General features: G+C 40.4%; 1 protein-coding gene across 1 annotated transcript; it reads right to left on the bottom strand.

Moving 5' to 3' along the window:
• Positions 1 to 8,362: 8,362 nt before the first annotated feature.
• Positions 8,363 to 9,864, bottom strand: LOC128742063 (CCHC-type zinc finger nucleic acid binding protein). Its single transcript, XM_053838259.1, has 3 exons — positions 9,731 to 9,864; positions 9,159 to 9,484; positions 8,363 to 8,618 (listed from the first exon to the last, which is right to left on the bottom strand). Exons 2-3 carry the CDS (start codon positions 9,394 to 9,396, stop codon positions 8,368 to 8,370), a joined length of 489 nt encoding a protein of 162 aa, XP_053694234.1. The 5' UTR covers positions 9,397 to 9,484; positions 9,731 to 9,864; the 3' UTR covers positions 8,363 to 8,367.
• Between the last annotated feature and the right edge of the window lie 6,662 nt (positions 9,865 to 16,526).

Here is a 16,526-nt window from a genome sequence, read left to right as displayed (position 1 = left end):
AGTTATCGACATTATCGACTGCTTCACGTTAGGCCGGCTAGGCTTCAGGTGTAAAGATACCCAGCCCAAGTAACAATTTCAGGCTGATCAAACGCTTTTATGGCTGATTTTATTCAACCTGTGGCTGATCTACGGTTTTGGTTTAGAAATAAAAACCTTTTTTCAGCTCTTAAACATCTAAATCTGGTGATTTTATCAAGCTTCAGGCTAATTGATAGCTGCTTTCGAAGCTGCAATGAAGCTTAATAGAAACTGTTTTGCGCTTATAAATAGCCAATTTGCGCAATGCTGTCAATTCTATTTTTAGAACGAGAAATAGTTTTGCAATCTGCTTTTCCAGTCGCTTAATCAACGCTTCATCAACCTTTATGCAGCCAAAAAAATCTATTTTTAAATTTAAAAAAATGGAACGATGAGCTGATGTGAATATCAGGTCATCTGAAAGTGTTTTACCCATGGTTTTACCATTGAATGTGATTCATGTGTTATTCTTATGAAACTGTAGTGATTAGCACCAGGAGAATATCTATGTGTTCTGCACATTGAACGCACGTGTATAGTTTTTTCGGTGTAGTAGCACGGGCCCCCATAAAGCCCGCCTGATACTGCCCTACCAATTCTCTTGCTATTGGGGATAAATGACGCAACAAAATCTGGGAGAGCACCTTGTAGTCGGCGTTGACCAGCGTAATATCGCGGTAGTTACAGTACTCTAGCCGGTCGCCCTTTTTGTAGATGGGACAGACAACGCCTTCCATCCACTCCTTCGGTAGTTTCTCTTCTTCCCAAATCCTTGAAATCAGTGAAGTGCCGTTGCTAGCGGTTCTTGGCCATTTTGGTAGAGTTCTGTCGGGAGTCGGTCCTTTCCGGCGGCTCTATTATTCTCCAGCAGACCGATTTCTCGTCGGATCTCTTCGAAATCGGGAGCCGATACGCTGTTGTCGTTAGTAGGTACTCCGAGATTAACTTTCATCGCGTCTCCTGCTGCTATATCGCTGTTGAGGTGTTCATCGAAGAACTGCTTCCAGCTGTCGTTTGTAATTAGATCCCCTCCCTCATCCCTACATGTCAGGTTTTGGTGTGTGGGCCTTGCGAGTTTGGTTCACCTTCTCGTAAAACTTGCAAGTGTCATTAGCCCGGAATAGTTGTTCAAGCTCCTCACGATCTCTGTCCTCCTTCTGGCGCCTTTTCCTCCTCAGGATCGTGGTCAACTCACTCCTCGCTCGTTGATACTTGGCCAAATTCTCTCTCGTGAATTTGCTCAGATAATTTTCTCAAGCTCTTTTTTTCTCTATATCGCTTCTTGGCATTCCCGTCAAATCAATCATTTCGTGCACTCGAGGGTTCCAGCACCGCGGTTGCGGCCTCGTTGACGACCGAGTGTATCCGTTTTCGAGGGTCGAAGCATCTAGCTCTACAGAGTAAGGCAGAGCGTTATCCAGTACGCGCGCGTAGTTTTCGGCAGTTCGCGGGTTGTCTAGTTGCCGAATGTTTAGCCGAGGAGGGCGACTTTGTCGCTAGGTATAAACCGTCGATAGTTTTGAGCGCACATGTACTGCTACTAGGTAGTGGTACAAGTCAATATCCGCGCTCCGTAGGGAGCGTACGTTGGTGATGTTCGAGAAATACCGGCCCTCGATGAGAATATGGTCGATTTGGTTCGAGGTTTGTTGGTCAGGTGATCTCCAGGTGGCATTGTGGATATCTTTGTGGGGAAAGAAGGGGCTTCTGATCACCAAGCCTCGGGAAGCCGCAAAGTTGATGCCGGTGTGCAGGTTATGGGGCTCGATCACCGGTCTATACATTGCTTTCCTGCCGATTTGGGCGTTCATATCCCCGATGACGATCTTGATGTCCCGTGGTGAGCAGCTGTGATACGTTGCCTCCAGCTGCGCATAGAACCCTTCCTTCTTGTCGTCGGATCTACCTTCCTGTGGACAATGCACGTTTATGATGGTGTTGTTGAAGAAACGGCCTTTTATCCTCAACACACACATCCTCTCGTTGTTCGCTTTCCAGTCCATTACATGATCCTGCATTTTGCTCACCACTACGAAGCCCGTTCCCAGCTCGTTGGTCGCTCCACCACTCTGGAAAAATCGGGCTTTGCCGCCACGGATCCTCCACGCCTTCTCGCCTTTGCAACAGATCTCCTGCAGTGCCACGATGCCAAACTTTCGGGGTTCTAGCTGATCGAGCAGCACCCTATCGCCACCAACGAAATTTAGCAGTTCCAGGTACCAAATCTCCATTCAATGTCCCTATTTCGTCGCCTTGCTCCATGCCGAATGTTTCGAGAAGACATTTCTTGACTACTGTTAGTTTTTTGGGTTTAGATAGGTAGCCGTACTAGGGCTTACGCTACCGAGTCTCGTGATGGGGCTGCCATCTTGCAGTGTCGAGACACACTGTGCCCCCAGTAAACCATTTGGTTTGTATATCTCGATTGCAACTGAGATATACGAAATCATATCTGAACGAAAAAGTTATATTTCACGCCATATAAGAACATATATGTACCAAAGTGGAGGCGATATACGTGCGAAAGCTTTGTCAATTATTTGTAATTCTATTTTGCGTAGTTTTTATAACACGCAACTAAATACTCCTGAATATATGATTAAGATATAATCAAATATTGCAATCGCCTATCCTGCTTTATAATTCACAGTCATGAATTGTATATGAAGGCACGCACGACTGCAAAACAACTTATTGTTCACTTAGATTTGACATACTCTAATCATTATACAATTCCAATGTGAAATTGACATGAAAACGATTTAATGTGAACTTTCTATTACGATTTTGTGTTATCTGGGCCTCCTTCCCTGTTGGTATATGACCGTAGTTTCCACCGGGGTTGGTTACCCGATCTCCGCTAAGGTTGCTCGTATTCCGGCTGGTACCACGTGGAGCTAGGGGTAAGAGTTGCTATATAAGAGGCTAGTAACCACAATGGGGTCTGTTTTACGCATTATCCAACCATTTACCAGCCCCGGCCACTTAAGAGATCAAAAAAACAGAGTCCCACAAAAAAGGAGCTTTAATTCTCTTTGCTTTCCAAAATAAAAGGATTTTTGAAATGAGGATGATTCCTCATTTATACTTACTGCGTTGCGTTAAATTATTAAGGTTTTTGCGGTAATATGGGCTAAATATTACATGTCGTCAACTACGGTTTCGCACATTTCAATTTCGATTAGATTCAAACAGAATATCGACGCAAACTGCCGGAAAGTAAAGGGTAGTTTCACACTTTACGAACACATTTTATGTTCAGGACATCAACTGTGGTTTAGTTGACATAAAAGTAAATAATTCTTGACCTGTTGGGACGAGCAGATACTGTTAACTTTCGTTCAAAAATGGAATCAAATAAAACCGTAGGTATATATGGTTGTCGTTCCAGATTTGGAAAGCAAAAATGTGCTAGTACGTAACTGGTTGATTCATCAATTATGACAATCGCCTCTATTCACATATCGATCGGACCTGGATCGGATCAGAAATTTCGCTTCAATCAGAATACAGCGTATGATATAATACACGTCGATCGGGATGTTTCCAATCGCAACGGGTCCGATTGGAATGTAGAATCGAGGCGAATGGTTGACTTTTATGCATTTATCAATAGTGAATATTTAAAAGCGAATTGCTTTTCGATACGTAGGTGTTTCGTGGCGCTCACTTCTTTAGATTGTTTAGTCCCCTCTAGTAGGGGGCCTCTATCTTGCCGCTTAGACATAGCTCTATATCAAAACCACCGAAATACTTGCAAAACCGCTAGATTGATAGTCGAACATACTATGACGAGTTTTGCTGCAGCAAGCCGATCGACTAAACTGACGTCCCATTAGTAAAGTGAATAGATTAGTGTCCTGGTCATCGCAATCGGAATTCTAACTCACGACGACTGGGTTGTTAGACCAGTCGTGCCGTGCCTCGAAGCCAACTGGGACGCAAGTCAGAAATGAGTTTGTTCAAATGGGTTGTTCTAAGCGTATGTTCGGCGCCGATCAGGCTCCCTATTCTCACAGTCACCTCATTTCATCTCATTTAACTCACCGGCTCTATTTTTGCAGTCACCACAACTGCTTACGGTCTCCATGATACAGTCACTCAGGTGCCGTTCAAGATCGCAAAACGTGCTCTCACTTAAAAAAATTTGCTAGTTAACAACCAATTTTTTTTACAGAATCGACAACATTCTCAAGCTGAAAAAATTAATAACAACAATATCTCTATTGATGTTTTTTATTATTTTTTTTTGTTTACAATTCTTTCCTCTTACAAAAAGTTTGTAGTTTTTCACAATTTTGCAGTTTGTCCTCGATCATGTTTCTCATTGTTTTTTTTTGCTGTTGTCTGTAGTATTTTATAATAAAGATAATAATAATAATAATAATAGTGCATTGTTGTAATCTTTTAGATATTTAACATTTTTTCGCAGTTTATTCTTCGATTTTCTTTGTGTGTATGTTACTTGAATCTCGCACTTCTTCGACTCCTCCATCTTCGCATTTTGTTTTTTACCGTAGGGTTTTATAAAGTCTCTCCTTTTCCTTCAACTCCTTCCGTTTTTTTCATCGCAGTTAGAATACAGGGTATTATTTTTGTTACTATTTTTCTACTGTTTTTTGTATGTGCTGATTTTTGCTGTTGTTAAACACTGTTTTCTGGTTGGTTTGGTTTGGTTGCGGGTAGTAAAGTAGTGTTCATTATCTACCCCAATCTCAACTTACCGGTTCTGTTCTCATTTTTAAATTTGGTACAAAAGAACGTTTCTTGTTTGTGTTGATGTAGTTGTTGTTGCTTGCTTGTTTGCTATTCAGTGAATGTGTGTCAAGTGTTAACCCGTCGGTGAAAAATCGTGCCTTCCAAAATTTCAGGGTTAATGTTTTTTTCTCTATTGTTTGTTTGTATGTTGGGTATGTGTGTTTTACAGCTCATTTAACTTTATCTCCGCTCTCGTCTTGCCTCAGTCCTCTCACCGCACCTTGCTTGCGCCGCCACACTGCGCGCTGCGCGGGTGAAAGAAAACTTCGGTTCCTGAGATTTGAGAAGCTTATCTTCTCTCGCTTTCGCTGATTTGCGTTTAGTTTTAGTATTTGGTAAGTACCTCCGAAAAAAATCTCCCATCTCAACTCGTTTTTCGTCTTTCTCTCTTTGAGCACTTAGGAATTAGAATAATGCGCGTTACGGCGCCTCCCGGTTTCCTCCTCTCGTCAATCTGCCAACGTGTTTATGAATTGCATTATTTCATATCTCTTTTTGTGTGTGTGTTTTACCACACGGAAAACGTGTAAAATATTATTCTTGTATTCTTGTCGTTAAATTAATTGTTTTAAAGGTACTCTTTGCTTTTGTTTGTTGGTTTGCTCTCTTTCTTCCTCGTGGGCGTGGGATTTTTGATTCCTAAAAGTTACAGTAAGTAGCCCCTTTACCTTTTTCTTCAGTTCGGTGTGGGTTATGTATAAAAAGTAAAAAATAAACGAATATAGAGCGCCAACGTTATCATAAAACGATAACACATAGTATTTTCGTACCTTTTTCTTCATCGGCATCGGCATTGTTTTCCTTTATTGTATCAGTAACTCGGCTTCTGCTTATCCCACTTTTATACGTACGTGTATGGTGTGTAACGGTTTTATATTGTAAACTCGAGGACGGCTAATAGAAAACAGCTTCCACCGAACGAAACTTTTGTTTGCCCGAATTTTTTCGCTTTGTTTTTAGTTGCCTAGATGATACTAAAAAAAGTCCTGTTAGGCATCACTCTCCCATCGAAAAGTGCATAAACCCACACACACCCATGGATGGAGGTGCGGGTCTATTAATTTGGAATCGGCTACAATCCCAAAATGGTTCCGGCTTCCTTCCGCGCATCATCATCAGTACTGTTTTTGCTGATAGTGTTGTAAACTCTCGTCGTCGTTTCCGTTGTTTCTGCTGCTTCGTCGGTTCTCCCCCTACTACTTCGCGTCTGCTTTGCTCTTCTTCTATGATTTGGCTGTTATCACAGTTTAAAAAAGAATAACATAGCGTGAATAGTGTTGTGTATTCCTGCTACTCCTTGTTACCTTGTTTTCTTCTTTTTCTCCTGCTGAAATTCGTTAGCTGGAAAAGTGAGATCTTGTTCTCCTTCGCACTTCGCGGTTCTTTCTCTCTCTCGGTGTTGCTTCTCTCCTTCTTCTTGTTTTTTTGCTGTTCAAAATTTGGTTGGTCTGCTTCATCTAACTTTTTTTTGTACGATTACATTTTTTTCATCAATATATAGACGTTTATCGACACTAAAATTGTTCTTTTCATTACTTTAATAGATTTTGTTTTTTCTTTAAAGGTTCATAATTTGCAATCAATTGTATTTAGTAAATATTGTTTTAGGCTAATACGCAAAAATCTATTCTTTTCTTGTAATATTGTGTACTGTTTTATTTCAATATAAACGGCATTTTTCAAGCGCGTTTCTTCTCTACAAGGACATCAGAGGGAAGAATAATTTTCTTTAGAGAAGCTGCTGGCTGTTGGTTAATAAAAAGGAAGTTTGAATAGTTGGAATAAGAGGAAAATATTTGCGAATCAAACGAACATCAAAAGATGAGGTCCAAATAATGCGAATCACTCAACTTCTAGACTTACGAAAGTGTGTACGAAAAATAATCCAATCTGAGCTTTCAGCGTCACGTACAATTTATAATGGGGTAATTTTGAACATAGTAAAACCATGCCAAAGAACTCTTTTCTGAAGTTTACAGAATAATAAAGTTGATATAAATCGAGAAAGTCGCTAAACGCATATTTTTTCAACTGCATTAGCTTGTCAGATGTCAGAGCGCGACAAGATTTATCTTAATGATACTGAATAAACATCATCGAAACGAAATTGATTATTGTTTGACCAGCATTATTGGATAGTTTGGAAAATGATTTACGGTTTTCAAAAATAGGTCAGTAGTGCGTAAGTTCTGTGAAAATCGAGAAATGTTTTCCCAGGCGTCCAACCTCCGAAGCAGCGCACTGGTTGCGAACAATTAACAGATTACCCTTAAGCATATCAGTAAATTCGCAGTACAGTGCATGCTTTGCATGCCTACCTGGGCCGCACTCACCTACAAGACCCGGTTAACGCTCCGACAAGCAAAACTGCTAACGAAGGGTTCGCTTATTTATGCTCGCTTAGTGATTAGGAAATATGTTTTTTCATCTTCGTCTGTGTGGTGTGTGTATTAGAAACACGAAATTGAACTTATGTTTCGGGAAAAAAATAAAGGATAAAAATGATAAAGGGGAATTGACACTTCTACAACTTATTTTGCATCAGAAATGCTACCCTCAACCTTAATTAATAGTAATGTAAAAAAATATAAATAAACAAACGAAAGTTTAACCTTGTAACGGTTGTTCACGCCTTCCTGGTTCTTTTATTGTTATTATGCTCTCCATACGAAATAGTATAATTTTTTTGAATGTTTTTTTCGCTTCGTACAGTTAAGAACATTAAAAAGAAAAAAAAAACAATGGCATAAGATGCTTTTATATGAGTGTTCTGTTTGTTTATCTGTGTGAAAGTGAATCATTTATATCTTTACGCCATTTGTAACTCCTAGTCGTTCAACGATCTTCGCTTTCCGTGTTTTAATTTATCTTCCTTTTCTCCGTTTTTTGTTGGCTCATTCGTAAATTATTAACATTTAGGTATAGGTTTTTTTTTTGTTTTTCAATCATCATATGCATCATCATTTAGTATTATAATTTAAATCGTGGTTTACTTGCGTGAAGGGTGGCAGCAGCAGCAGCTGCCGCTGCAGCGACTGCCGTCGTAGTTGCAGGATGGCCTCCACCTCCCCCTCCTACCAGTGTACTGGACGCCGATACAGCAGCACCCGTTGCGCCGTAGTGTCCAAGATGAGCACCAATCGGAGACGAAGCACTGTTGTAATAGCTGGACTTTTGCTGTTGCAAATAAGCTGCTGATGCGGTCGATTGTTGCTGGCCAATGCCGACCATCGGTTTCATCGTACTTTCGGTAAATGCAAACTGGTGAATCGACTGATGGTGATGAATCGAAGGATGCTGCTGATGCGGCAGATGGTTCTGGAACGGGCTCAGTCCACCGAAGATTTGCTTCTGCTGCTCCTGCTGTGCTGGGGTCGTTTGGGAAGAGGCCGTAGGGGGTGGAAACCGGTGATAGTAAGTGTTACCGGGGGAGACCACACTGCTGTTATTATTATTGATATTGTTATTAATGTGGTTTAAACTGCTGCTACTGATGATATTGCTGCCGCTGTTGTTGTGAATATTGTTATTATTGTTATTGTTGCTGCTGCTGCTGCTGGTACACCACGACGACGCATAACCCGACTTCTAATCGCGACCCTTGTTCTCGGTGCAGTCGCGACTCAAGTGGCCAATCTTGCCGCAACTGTAGCAACTCTTGTCTCCTGTTGGGCAGTTTCTTGAAATGTGACCACTCTTGTTACAGTTGTAGCAGGACACGTTCATGTCCCGGTCGCTCTTCTCCGGGCAGTTGCGGGCAAGATGACCGCTCTGGTTGCAATTGTAGCAGCACGAGTCGTCTGGCGACAGGCTGCAGTCACGCGCAATGTGGCCACTACCTGCAAGTGAACACGTGAAGAAAAAGCAAGCCATGATCGAGAGCAATATTTATCTGAACGTATTTAAAAATAACTTTATTGCTAGTTTTGAGCATATAAACGAAAATATTAAATGACTTCTATTTTCCTGGAAGCCCTAGTAGAAATTTTCTGATTTTCATGGACGTCATCTATTTTCGTAACAATCTGTTTTATGAAAATGTAAGCAAATTTCAATAAAAGCACAACATTGAAAATGTTTTGAATAAATTCTTTGCCTTCAAACATACTGGCAACTCTGACATAATTCTGCGATTATTGCTTTCATCGATATACAACATCGAATAGAGCGGACCGTTTCCTTTACCTGCCTTTCGGCAGATTTTTTTTTAATGTAAATTACGAAGTACCAAACAAAATCAACAAAATATGACGAAATACCATTTTTTGGCATTATATGCTCGCATATATTGGCTCACAATTGACTAATATCGCTAGCTTTTCCAAGTTTTTTACGACAAATTACAACCCCATGCGTAAATTGCACGAAAAAGCACTTACCGTTACAGCGATAGCAGCGGTCCAGATCCTCCTTGCAGTCGCGTGCGAAGTGACCCATTTGGTTGCACTTGTAGCACTTCTCACGTCGGCCTCCGCCGCCGCCACCGAAATCACGCCGGTCTCCACGAGGGCCGCCGGGACGACCGCCGCCGCCACCACCGCTACCTCCGCCGACGTTCTGGCAATCGCGGGCATAGTGGCCCGGCCGGTCGCACTTAAAGCAAGTATTTCCAGACATATTTTACGCCCCGCTTGTTTCTTCGGACTGAATTCTGACTGCTCCTGCTACAACTCTTCTCTCCTCACACCTCTGCACCTCTCACACTCTACAGGACAATGAAAATAAAAATCATCAGTCGATTGAACTACTTTTCCTTGCCTTTTCTTGAAAAGCACGGCGCACACAAAAACCAAGATGTCGATTTTTTCACTGCCCACACGGGGTAAGTTTCAAGATCGATTTTTCCCGGCGAATTTCACGTTCTTCAGCTTTAAAAGTTGCTAGAACTGTAACCTATGCCGTTAACTACTAAAATATTAGCAAATTATAATAAATCATTATGATTTTCTACCTTTTTCGACCGACCGCAAAAACCGTTCGCGGCGCGCACAAGAGAGCACTTCTTTTTGCACTTGCACAGGAGAGTATTATTTTTCGCCGACGTCGCCGTCGTCGTTTTCTTTCAGTCGGCACGTCGTTTTCCCGTGCTGCCAGAGAAGCTTAGACAAATTTAATTTAAAACTATTTTCAACCCAGTCTAAAAAGCCTTTTCAAGGTAATTAAAATCACTATAATGGTGTGAAATTAAAATTTATATGTTTAATAATTACTTTCTGGCTCCGTAAAAGCCCGATTTGATTCGGGAATGAACAAAAACTTTCTGATGGATGCAGCTCACCCTCGTGTTTGGCAGCCTTGGCGTCGGTAGTGTCGCAGTTCGCTCTCGCACGCTCTTCCTTCTTTATCACTCGACCGATTATGCGATGCATTGCCGGACACGTGAAGAAGCGAGATGTCCACCTTCCGAGGTCAAAGCAAACGAGCTATGCAGTTCAGTAGACCGGTCCTGACAGTAGTGACTTCCGGCTGTCAAGTTGGACGAAAAGTGGCAATTTTGCAACACATCCATCGCATTTCGTTGCCAATATTTTCATATCTTCTTGCTCGACCGACAATTTCGAATCTGTTAAGATTCAGACACAATGCATACGGATTTTACTACGTTGCGAAAATTTGACTAGAAACCCATGGAAAAACTGTCAAATTGCCGCAACGTAGTAAAATCCGTATGCATTGTGTCTGGACCTTTAGTGGTGAAATTTAAACGGAAACTTCACTTTTCGTCCGACTTTAATCGATAATTCCGACTTTTTTTAGATTTTTCTACCATCATTGATAATTTTTTTGGAAAATTTTTTCAAACTAGTAATAGGGATTTCCAGTAATAGCGTATTTTGACCCCATCAGCAGCTGTACATAATTTGGACACTTACAGAAAAATCAAATGGAAGTGTCCAAATTATGTGCAGCTGCTGATGGGGTTCAAAATAGGTTGGTTACCCTATTAATTTTTTCTTGGAAATTTTATTTTCATAAAAAATGTTATATAGTTTGGCCATGTAGGATAACCAACCTATTTTGGACCTCATCAGCAGCTGTACATAATTTGAACACTTCCACTTGATTTTGCTGTAATGCATAGTATCCAGCTTTTACATGCCATAATGGAGGAGGTGTTCGTACACACAGAAAAATTTCATGGTAAATTCTACCATTTTAGGGGTAAGCTTGACCAGAAAAGTATGGTGGTTTTCAACCGACTGGGAAAACTGGTCTAGACAACATTTTCATGGTTATTTCGACTATAAGCTTGAACAATGGACGCATGGTACGGTTGACCACGCATAGTAGGCATAACTATAATCTGTATACCATAAAATTGTCATCATTACAATGCTTTAGTTATCTTAACCACTTTTTGTATAGTTTTACTGACAAGAAAATAGTCATCTTGGACAAAAAAATAAACGGAACTAGCTGGTTGCAGTGACAATTTTATGGTAAAAATGACCATGTATGGTTGGGACAACTATAATTTAAAACTATACAATTGTCATCATGACAATGGTTTTGTTATCATGACCAGGTTTTGTATGATATTGCTGACAAGAAAATAGTCATCTTAAACACGCAATGAACGGGACGAGTTGGTTGTCGTGACAATTTCGTGGTAAAAATGACGTTATTAACTATTGTTGAAATAACCATGAACGTAGTCATCTCAACTATAAATTTTATAGTTTTTATGATCATTCACGTTATACTTACTCCGAATGAATCAAACGAATCTTTTGCAATAAATGAATGTGGTGCACCTGCAGGTATACTTGCAGAGAAACTTTCAAGTATACTTGCAGATGCACCACATTCAATTATTGCAAAAGATTCATATGATTCTTTCGAAGTAAGCATAATGTGAACGGTAATATATAAATAAATTAGACGGATTTCTCATTATTTCACAATCCAAATAACAAACAATCGGTTATGTCTATACATATATATCGTAGATTACTATAATTTTAACAGGAATTTTACGTACGTTTTTGGTGTGGCTCTGCAGTGTAGGTTTGCTGACTGTGGTTACCTGCATTCCGAGTATAGATTCATCCGCGGCTAAAACCACAATTTGCGATGTTCAGCCTGCAGCAGAGCCGGTCAGATCTGGCATATTTAGCTGGAATATACTGAAGTGAAACCACTGGCTACCTATTAGTTTGAACTGCCTGAACATTAATCGAATGTGGCATAAACTTCACGTTATCCTATTTGGGATGAGAAGCGGTTTTAGACGTGTGCTAAACTAACACATACCAATATTTACCTCAAAGTTGTCGAGCCCGTGTAGCTACTACTCTAAAAATCCTTATCATGATGGCACATCCAATGACGATCATCGGTTATTGGGACTTCGAATAAATTGGAAACATCTCCCGGGGGCATTATGCAGCAGAATCCTGTACGGATGGGAAAATCGATAATCCTGGAAATAGTTTTCTGGACATATGCCGTATTCTTGACTGCAGACAACACGTCTAACTTAAGCCTATCCATGATGCCAATTAACTACAGGATAAGATTCTCCATCGTGCACCATGCATTGAAAATATTGTTATTTCAACTGTTATAAACGGCAAGCAAAGGTGATCTCCGTCAAGTGATTTAACAATTGGTTTCTGATCAATTTCATCAGAACAGGTTGGTACAACCGACATAATTAGCATTTTATATATGTTCGGTTCTAAGGGAAAGTCTGTCATACGGCAATCTAATCATGCCGGCTGTCTTTCGTTGTCTAATGCAGATAAAGAGTGCAATAGGTCTGAAGCAGGCAACAGTAATTCAACTAGCGGAGCATCCATAAAATCAAACTGCAGGAAATCGTTAATTCCCAACTGAAATATCATTGTGGTCAAATCGGTACGCTAAATTTTTGGAACCAGCATCGGAAGCGTTTTACGTTCCATTCTAGTTTTTGAGATGAAGACTTTTTGCTCAACAAATCCTGGATTAACCACATAATAAATACCATCGACTGTGAGCGATGTTTTCGTTATGTCCGTTCGTAGTGTGTCAGCAACTTGAATAACAGACGACTGAAATGAACAAAATTGAATAAACATTGAAATACGACAAAAATTAAATACTCACTTCGTTCGTTCGTTGGATATGCCGTAGTTTCGGGGTAGTTTAAAGGCCGGCCGAAATCTTCCGATCAAGTAGGACGTCATAACTGCTGGTAGAAGTAGATTTTACGATTGAAATATTTCAGTCTCGGAGTTGCTAATTGTGACTCTGATCGGTTTTAGAAGTCTATTGTGCTCCAGTGTCTGCTGACGGAAATAGTTTGACGATGGTCTAGCTCAGTGGTGGCCACGGTACAAGCATATTGCGGGCTAAATCAGATCTCCCCAATAGATCCGCGGCCCTAAATGACTTCTGACATTAATAAATTCAACCTATAGTGTCCGTCCGCCATCTATCAAACCAGTTCGCGGGCCGCAAAGGCCAAATTCAAGAGCCGCAGTTTGGCCATCACTGGTCTAGCTGGTGTTACATAGGATGTCATTTTGAATTATTCGACTGAAGGTACCGAAAGTGTAATCCTCAATTCCCGACACGAATCAGCCATCGTTGGCAGTTCCAGAACCTGCTTTTTGTTTGTACGTGTGGCAGGATGTTCGAACTGGTTTGTCTGATCATCTGGATGCTACGCTTGCCACTCTACCGGTCAGGAAAAATATGTACCAACTTTTGATTCCTGTCGGTCTACTATATTGCCGCTTTCCTCTGTCGAAACGTATTTACTTCTGTTTTTTTTGCTGAAATATCCAGTAAAACACTGTACCTGGAAAACAACATATTAGCCTCAACCGTTTGAAACAGTCCTAATCGAGTTCATTGCTGGTCCTAAAAAGAGTTATTATGGTGTATTTGAAGATAATAAAAGATGATTTTTCTAATTCTTTACCTAAAGCACAAATGGTGCTTCTTGTAGTCCGTACGGTATGGAGTTATGATGACGGCGATTAAAACTTTGGATTGATTCTTTTTTTTTCACTGGCCTAATAAAATAAAAAGTTTCACTGGCCTGTGGATTCCGATATAAAACATCTGTTGGTGAGCAAACCGTGATCATTGTATTGTATTTACGACGAATCAAGAAGATCTATGACGTGGATCTTGGACCCGGCAACAATACCGTTCGCACAATAGAGGCTAAATGTTGTGATTGCTGGATGGTGTTGGCTCATTCCTAGTTTTTGTAAAGAGCTGCAATCCGGTTATGTTCGATATTTCGGAAGCAAGTAACAGATGCAAATTTTCTTAAAAATATGTTGCGGAAAATATAAAGAAAAAGAAAATATTGTACCCAACAAATATTTTTGTTATATAACAACTTATCAGGCGTTTGCTACTCGGTATTAGCTATACAATGGTTTTAATAAGGTATACTATTAAACAAAAATGTTTGTTGGGTATACAGAAAAATGAATTTTGTCTGTTCTGCATGTGCCTTATAGACTAGGAAACTACTAAACCGATCGGAGTGAAAATTTGTATGCGGTTTTTAGGGCCAGGGAAGGTTCTTATTGTACTAGCTAGTGCTGCTAATGAAAATACGTCTGAGCCGCCCAGTTGTAAAGTTTGTACTTCCCAGTATGTATATTAAATATAATACCCATACCATACCCATATGATTTTGGTTCGTTTCGACCACGTTAAATGAATGGGCGAAACGAACTAAAATCACTCGAAACGAAAATCGCAATACCACCCCTGATTCAAGAGCCCTGGGTCTACAAAGGAAGAATACAAGGTATTCAAACAAGAACATGTAAGTTCTTCTATGATGACAAATATGATCCTCCGAGAGCTGCTGTCTTGGCCAACGCAAACATTAATTGTTTGCCCATTACAGAGTTCATCAAACGAGACATAGTGGCGATCAGAGTTGAGGTATCAATCGCCAAGGGAAATCCGATATTATCGTAGCATCGCCCCATTTTCCTGGAGACGTTCCTAAGGTTGCAACTCAAGAGGTTGCGGCGTTCGTCAAATTCTGCATAGAAGTCAACAAAGACTGTATTATCGGCTGCGATGCCAACGCTATCGCATTTTGTGGGGAAGCACCGACCAGGGGTGTGAAATTGTCAAAATTTTGCGGACTAAACATCCATGAATGGCGACAATTTGGAACCAGCCAGCGTATCGAAAATAACAGCTAATAATAGTTAAATTATAACTAAAAGGTTACGTTTAACTGCTTTCTAATTAATTTCAGTTGTTTTAAAACGAATCAACCTTTAAGTAGGTCCCAGCACCAAAGGTATTAAAACCAATGAATGGGACATGGACAATGTACAGTATCCCCCCGCTAATCCGACACCCAATAATCCGACGACTCGATAGTCCGGATCTCGCTAATCCGGAAAATTCTGAATTAAAAAGCATTGTACTTAGCTTCATTCAACCGAACACTGCTTTCATTGGGTGTCTTTATTTGAGTCAAGATGTTACTCATTCCAACTAAATGGAAAGGGTAAATGGTGCTCCTTATAACTGCGTTCAATTTTGCCAGGAGCTCCATTTTTCATCACTCTTCTCAAAAGATTGACGTTCTTGCGCTCATTTCTGAGCTAAACAAGAATTTAAAAGTATTTTATACAATAAATTGAGCATTTCTTAGTACAACACAAATTTGCGTATTGCGTATTTGCAACATTTTTTTCGGAAATTTCCGGAATTGTTTATGTCTGGATGTAAACAATACGACATCTCAAAACCCCGCTGACGTTAGTTTGATTGCCGGATTATCGAGTCAAAATTCGTTAATCCGGCCATGAATTTGTCGGATTAGCGGGGTGGTACTGTATGTGATTTGACAGCCACACCACCTCGCTGGCACCGACATCAGCAATCGAGATGAGTGCCTTTTAGAATTTCTCTCGTTAAACAATATCGACATTGCTAATAAAAACAATGAACCTACATTCATGAATGCTATGAGGCAGGAAGTCTTGGACCTGATCTTGTGAGAAGCTAAGAGGCAAAAGGTTTCGAATTTGTGGGTTTTGCTGATGATTTGGTCATCATGGTTCTTTGAAAATTCGACGACGTGATATCGGATCGGGCCTTGGTGTAGTAAAGAAGGCCTGGGCATCAATCCCTCTATAACAACAATTGTTTGTGTTGTTTCACTAGGAAGAAGAAACTGAAATTACAATCTCTACACCTTAAGGAAGAAATTAAATGTAGAGTCTCGTCTCAGGAGTAATCCTATACGCTAAACTATCTTGGCACGCACACTTAGATTTAATAATTAGCAAGGCAGACTGCCTTATGGGTATGTTCTAGACTGGTAGGAAAAAAATGGGTCCTCAAACCAAAAATGGTGATGTGGGTCTATACCGCCGTTGTGAGACCTAAGATAGTTTATGCCTCGTAAGTATGGTGGCCAAAAACTAATAAAAGCCACAGCTATTGAAAATTTGAACAAACTTCAACGATTATCATGTATGGCCGTAACTGGAGCAATGAAAAGCACACTTTCAAAGGTTCTAGAAGCTATCCTCCACTTACTACCCCTGAACCAACATGTTCAGTTAGAGGCTAAGAAAAGTGTCCTAACACTTAAACGATTGTAGACAATACTCGACGGAGATAAAACCGGTCACTTGAGTATCCTGAATCTTCTACCTGTTTGTCGGTCCAGCTGCGGAAATGAATAGTGATTGGATGGAAGCTAGAACCAACTATGACATCCCATACACATTAAACGAACCCTCACGTTCGGTATGAGTTGG

Source organism: Sabethes cyaneus, chromosome 3 (assembly GCF_943734655.1).
Source record: "Sabethes cyaneus chromosome 3, idSabCyanKW18_F2, whole genome shotgun sequence".
In the NCBI taxonomy this organism is placed as follows: domain Eukaryota; kingdom Metazoa; phylum Arthropoda; class Insecta; order Diptera; family Culicidae; genus Sabethes; species Sabethes cyaneus.
This window is presented reverse-complemented; position numbering and strand designations above follow the sequence as displayed.

What these genes read in the sequence shown, in the direction of transcription:
- LOC128742063 (XM_053838259.1), bottom strand. Translation starts at nt 9,396, where the DNA reads ATGTCTGGAAATACTTGCTTTAAGTGCGACCGGCCGGGCCACTATGCC. An exon ending in CCGCTGCTATCGCTGTAACG is followed by an intron (nt 8,619 to 9,158) that starts GTAAGTGCTTTT and finishes GTTCACTTGCAG; the next exon opens with GTAGTGGCCACATTGCGCGT.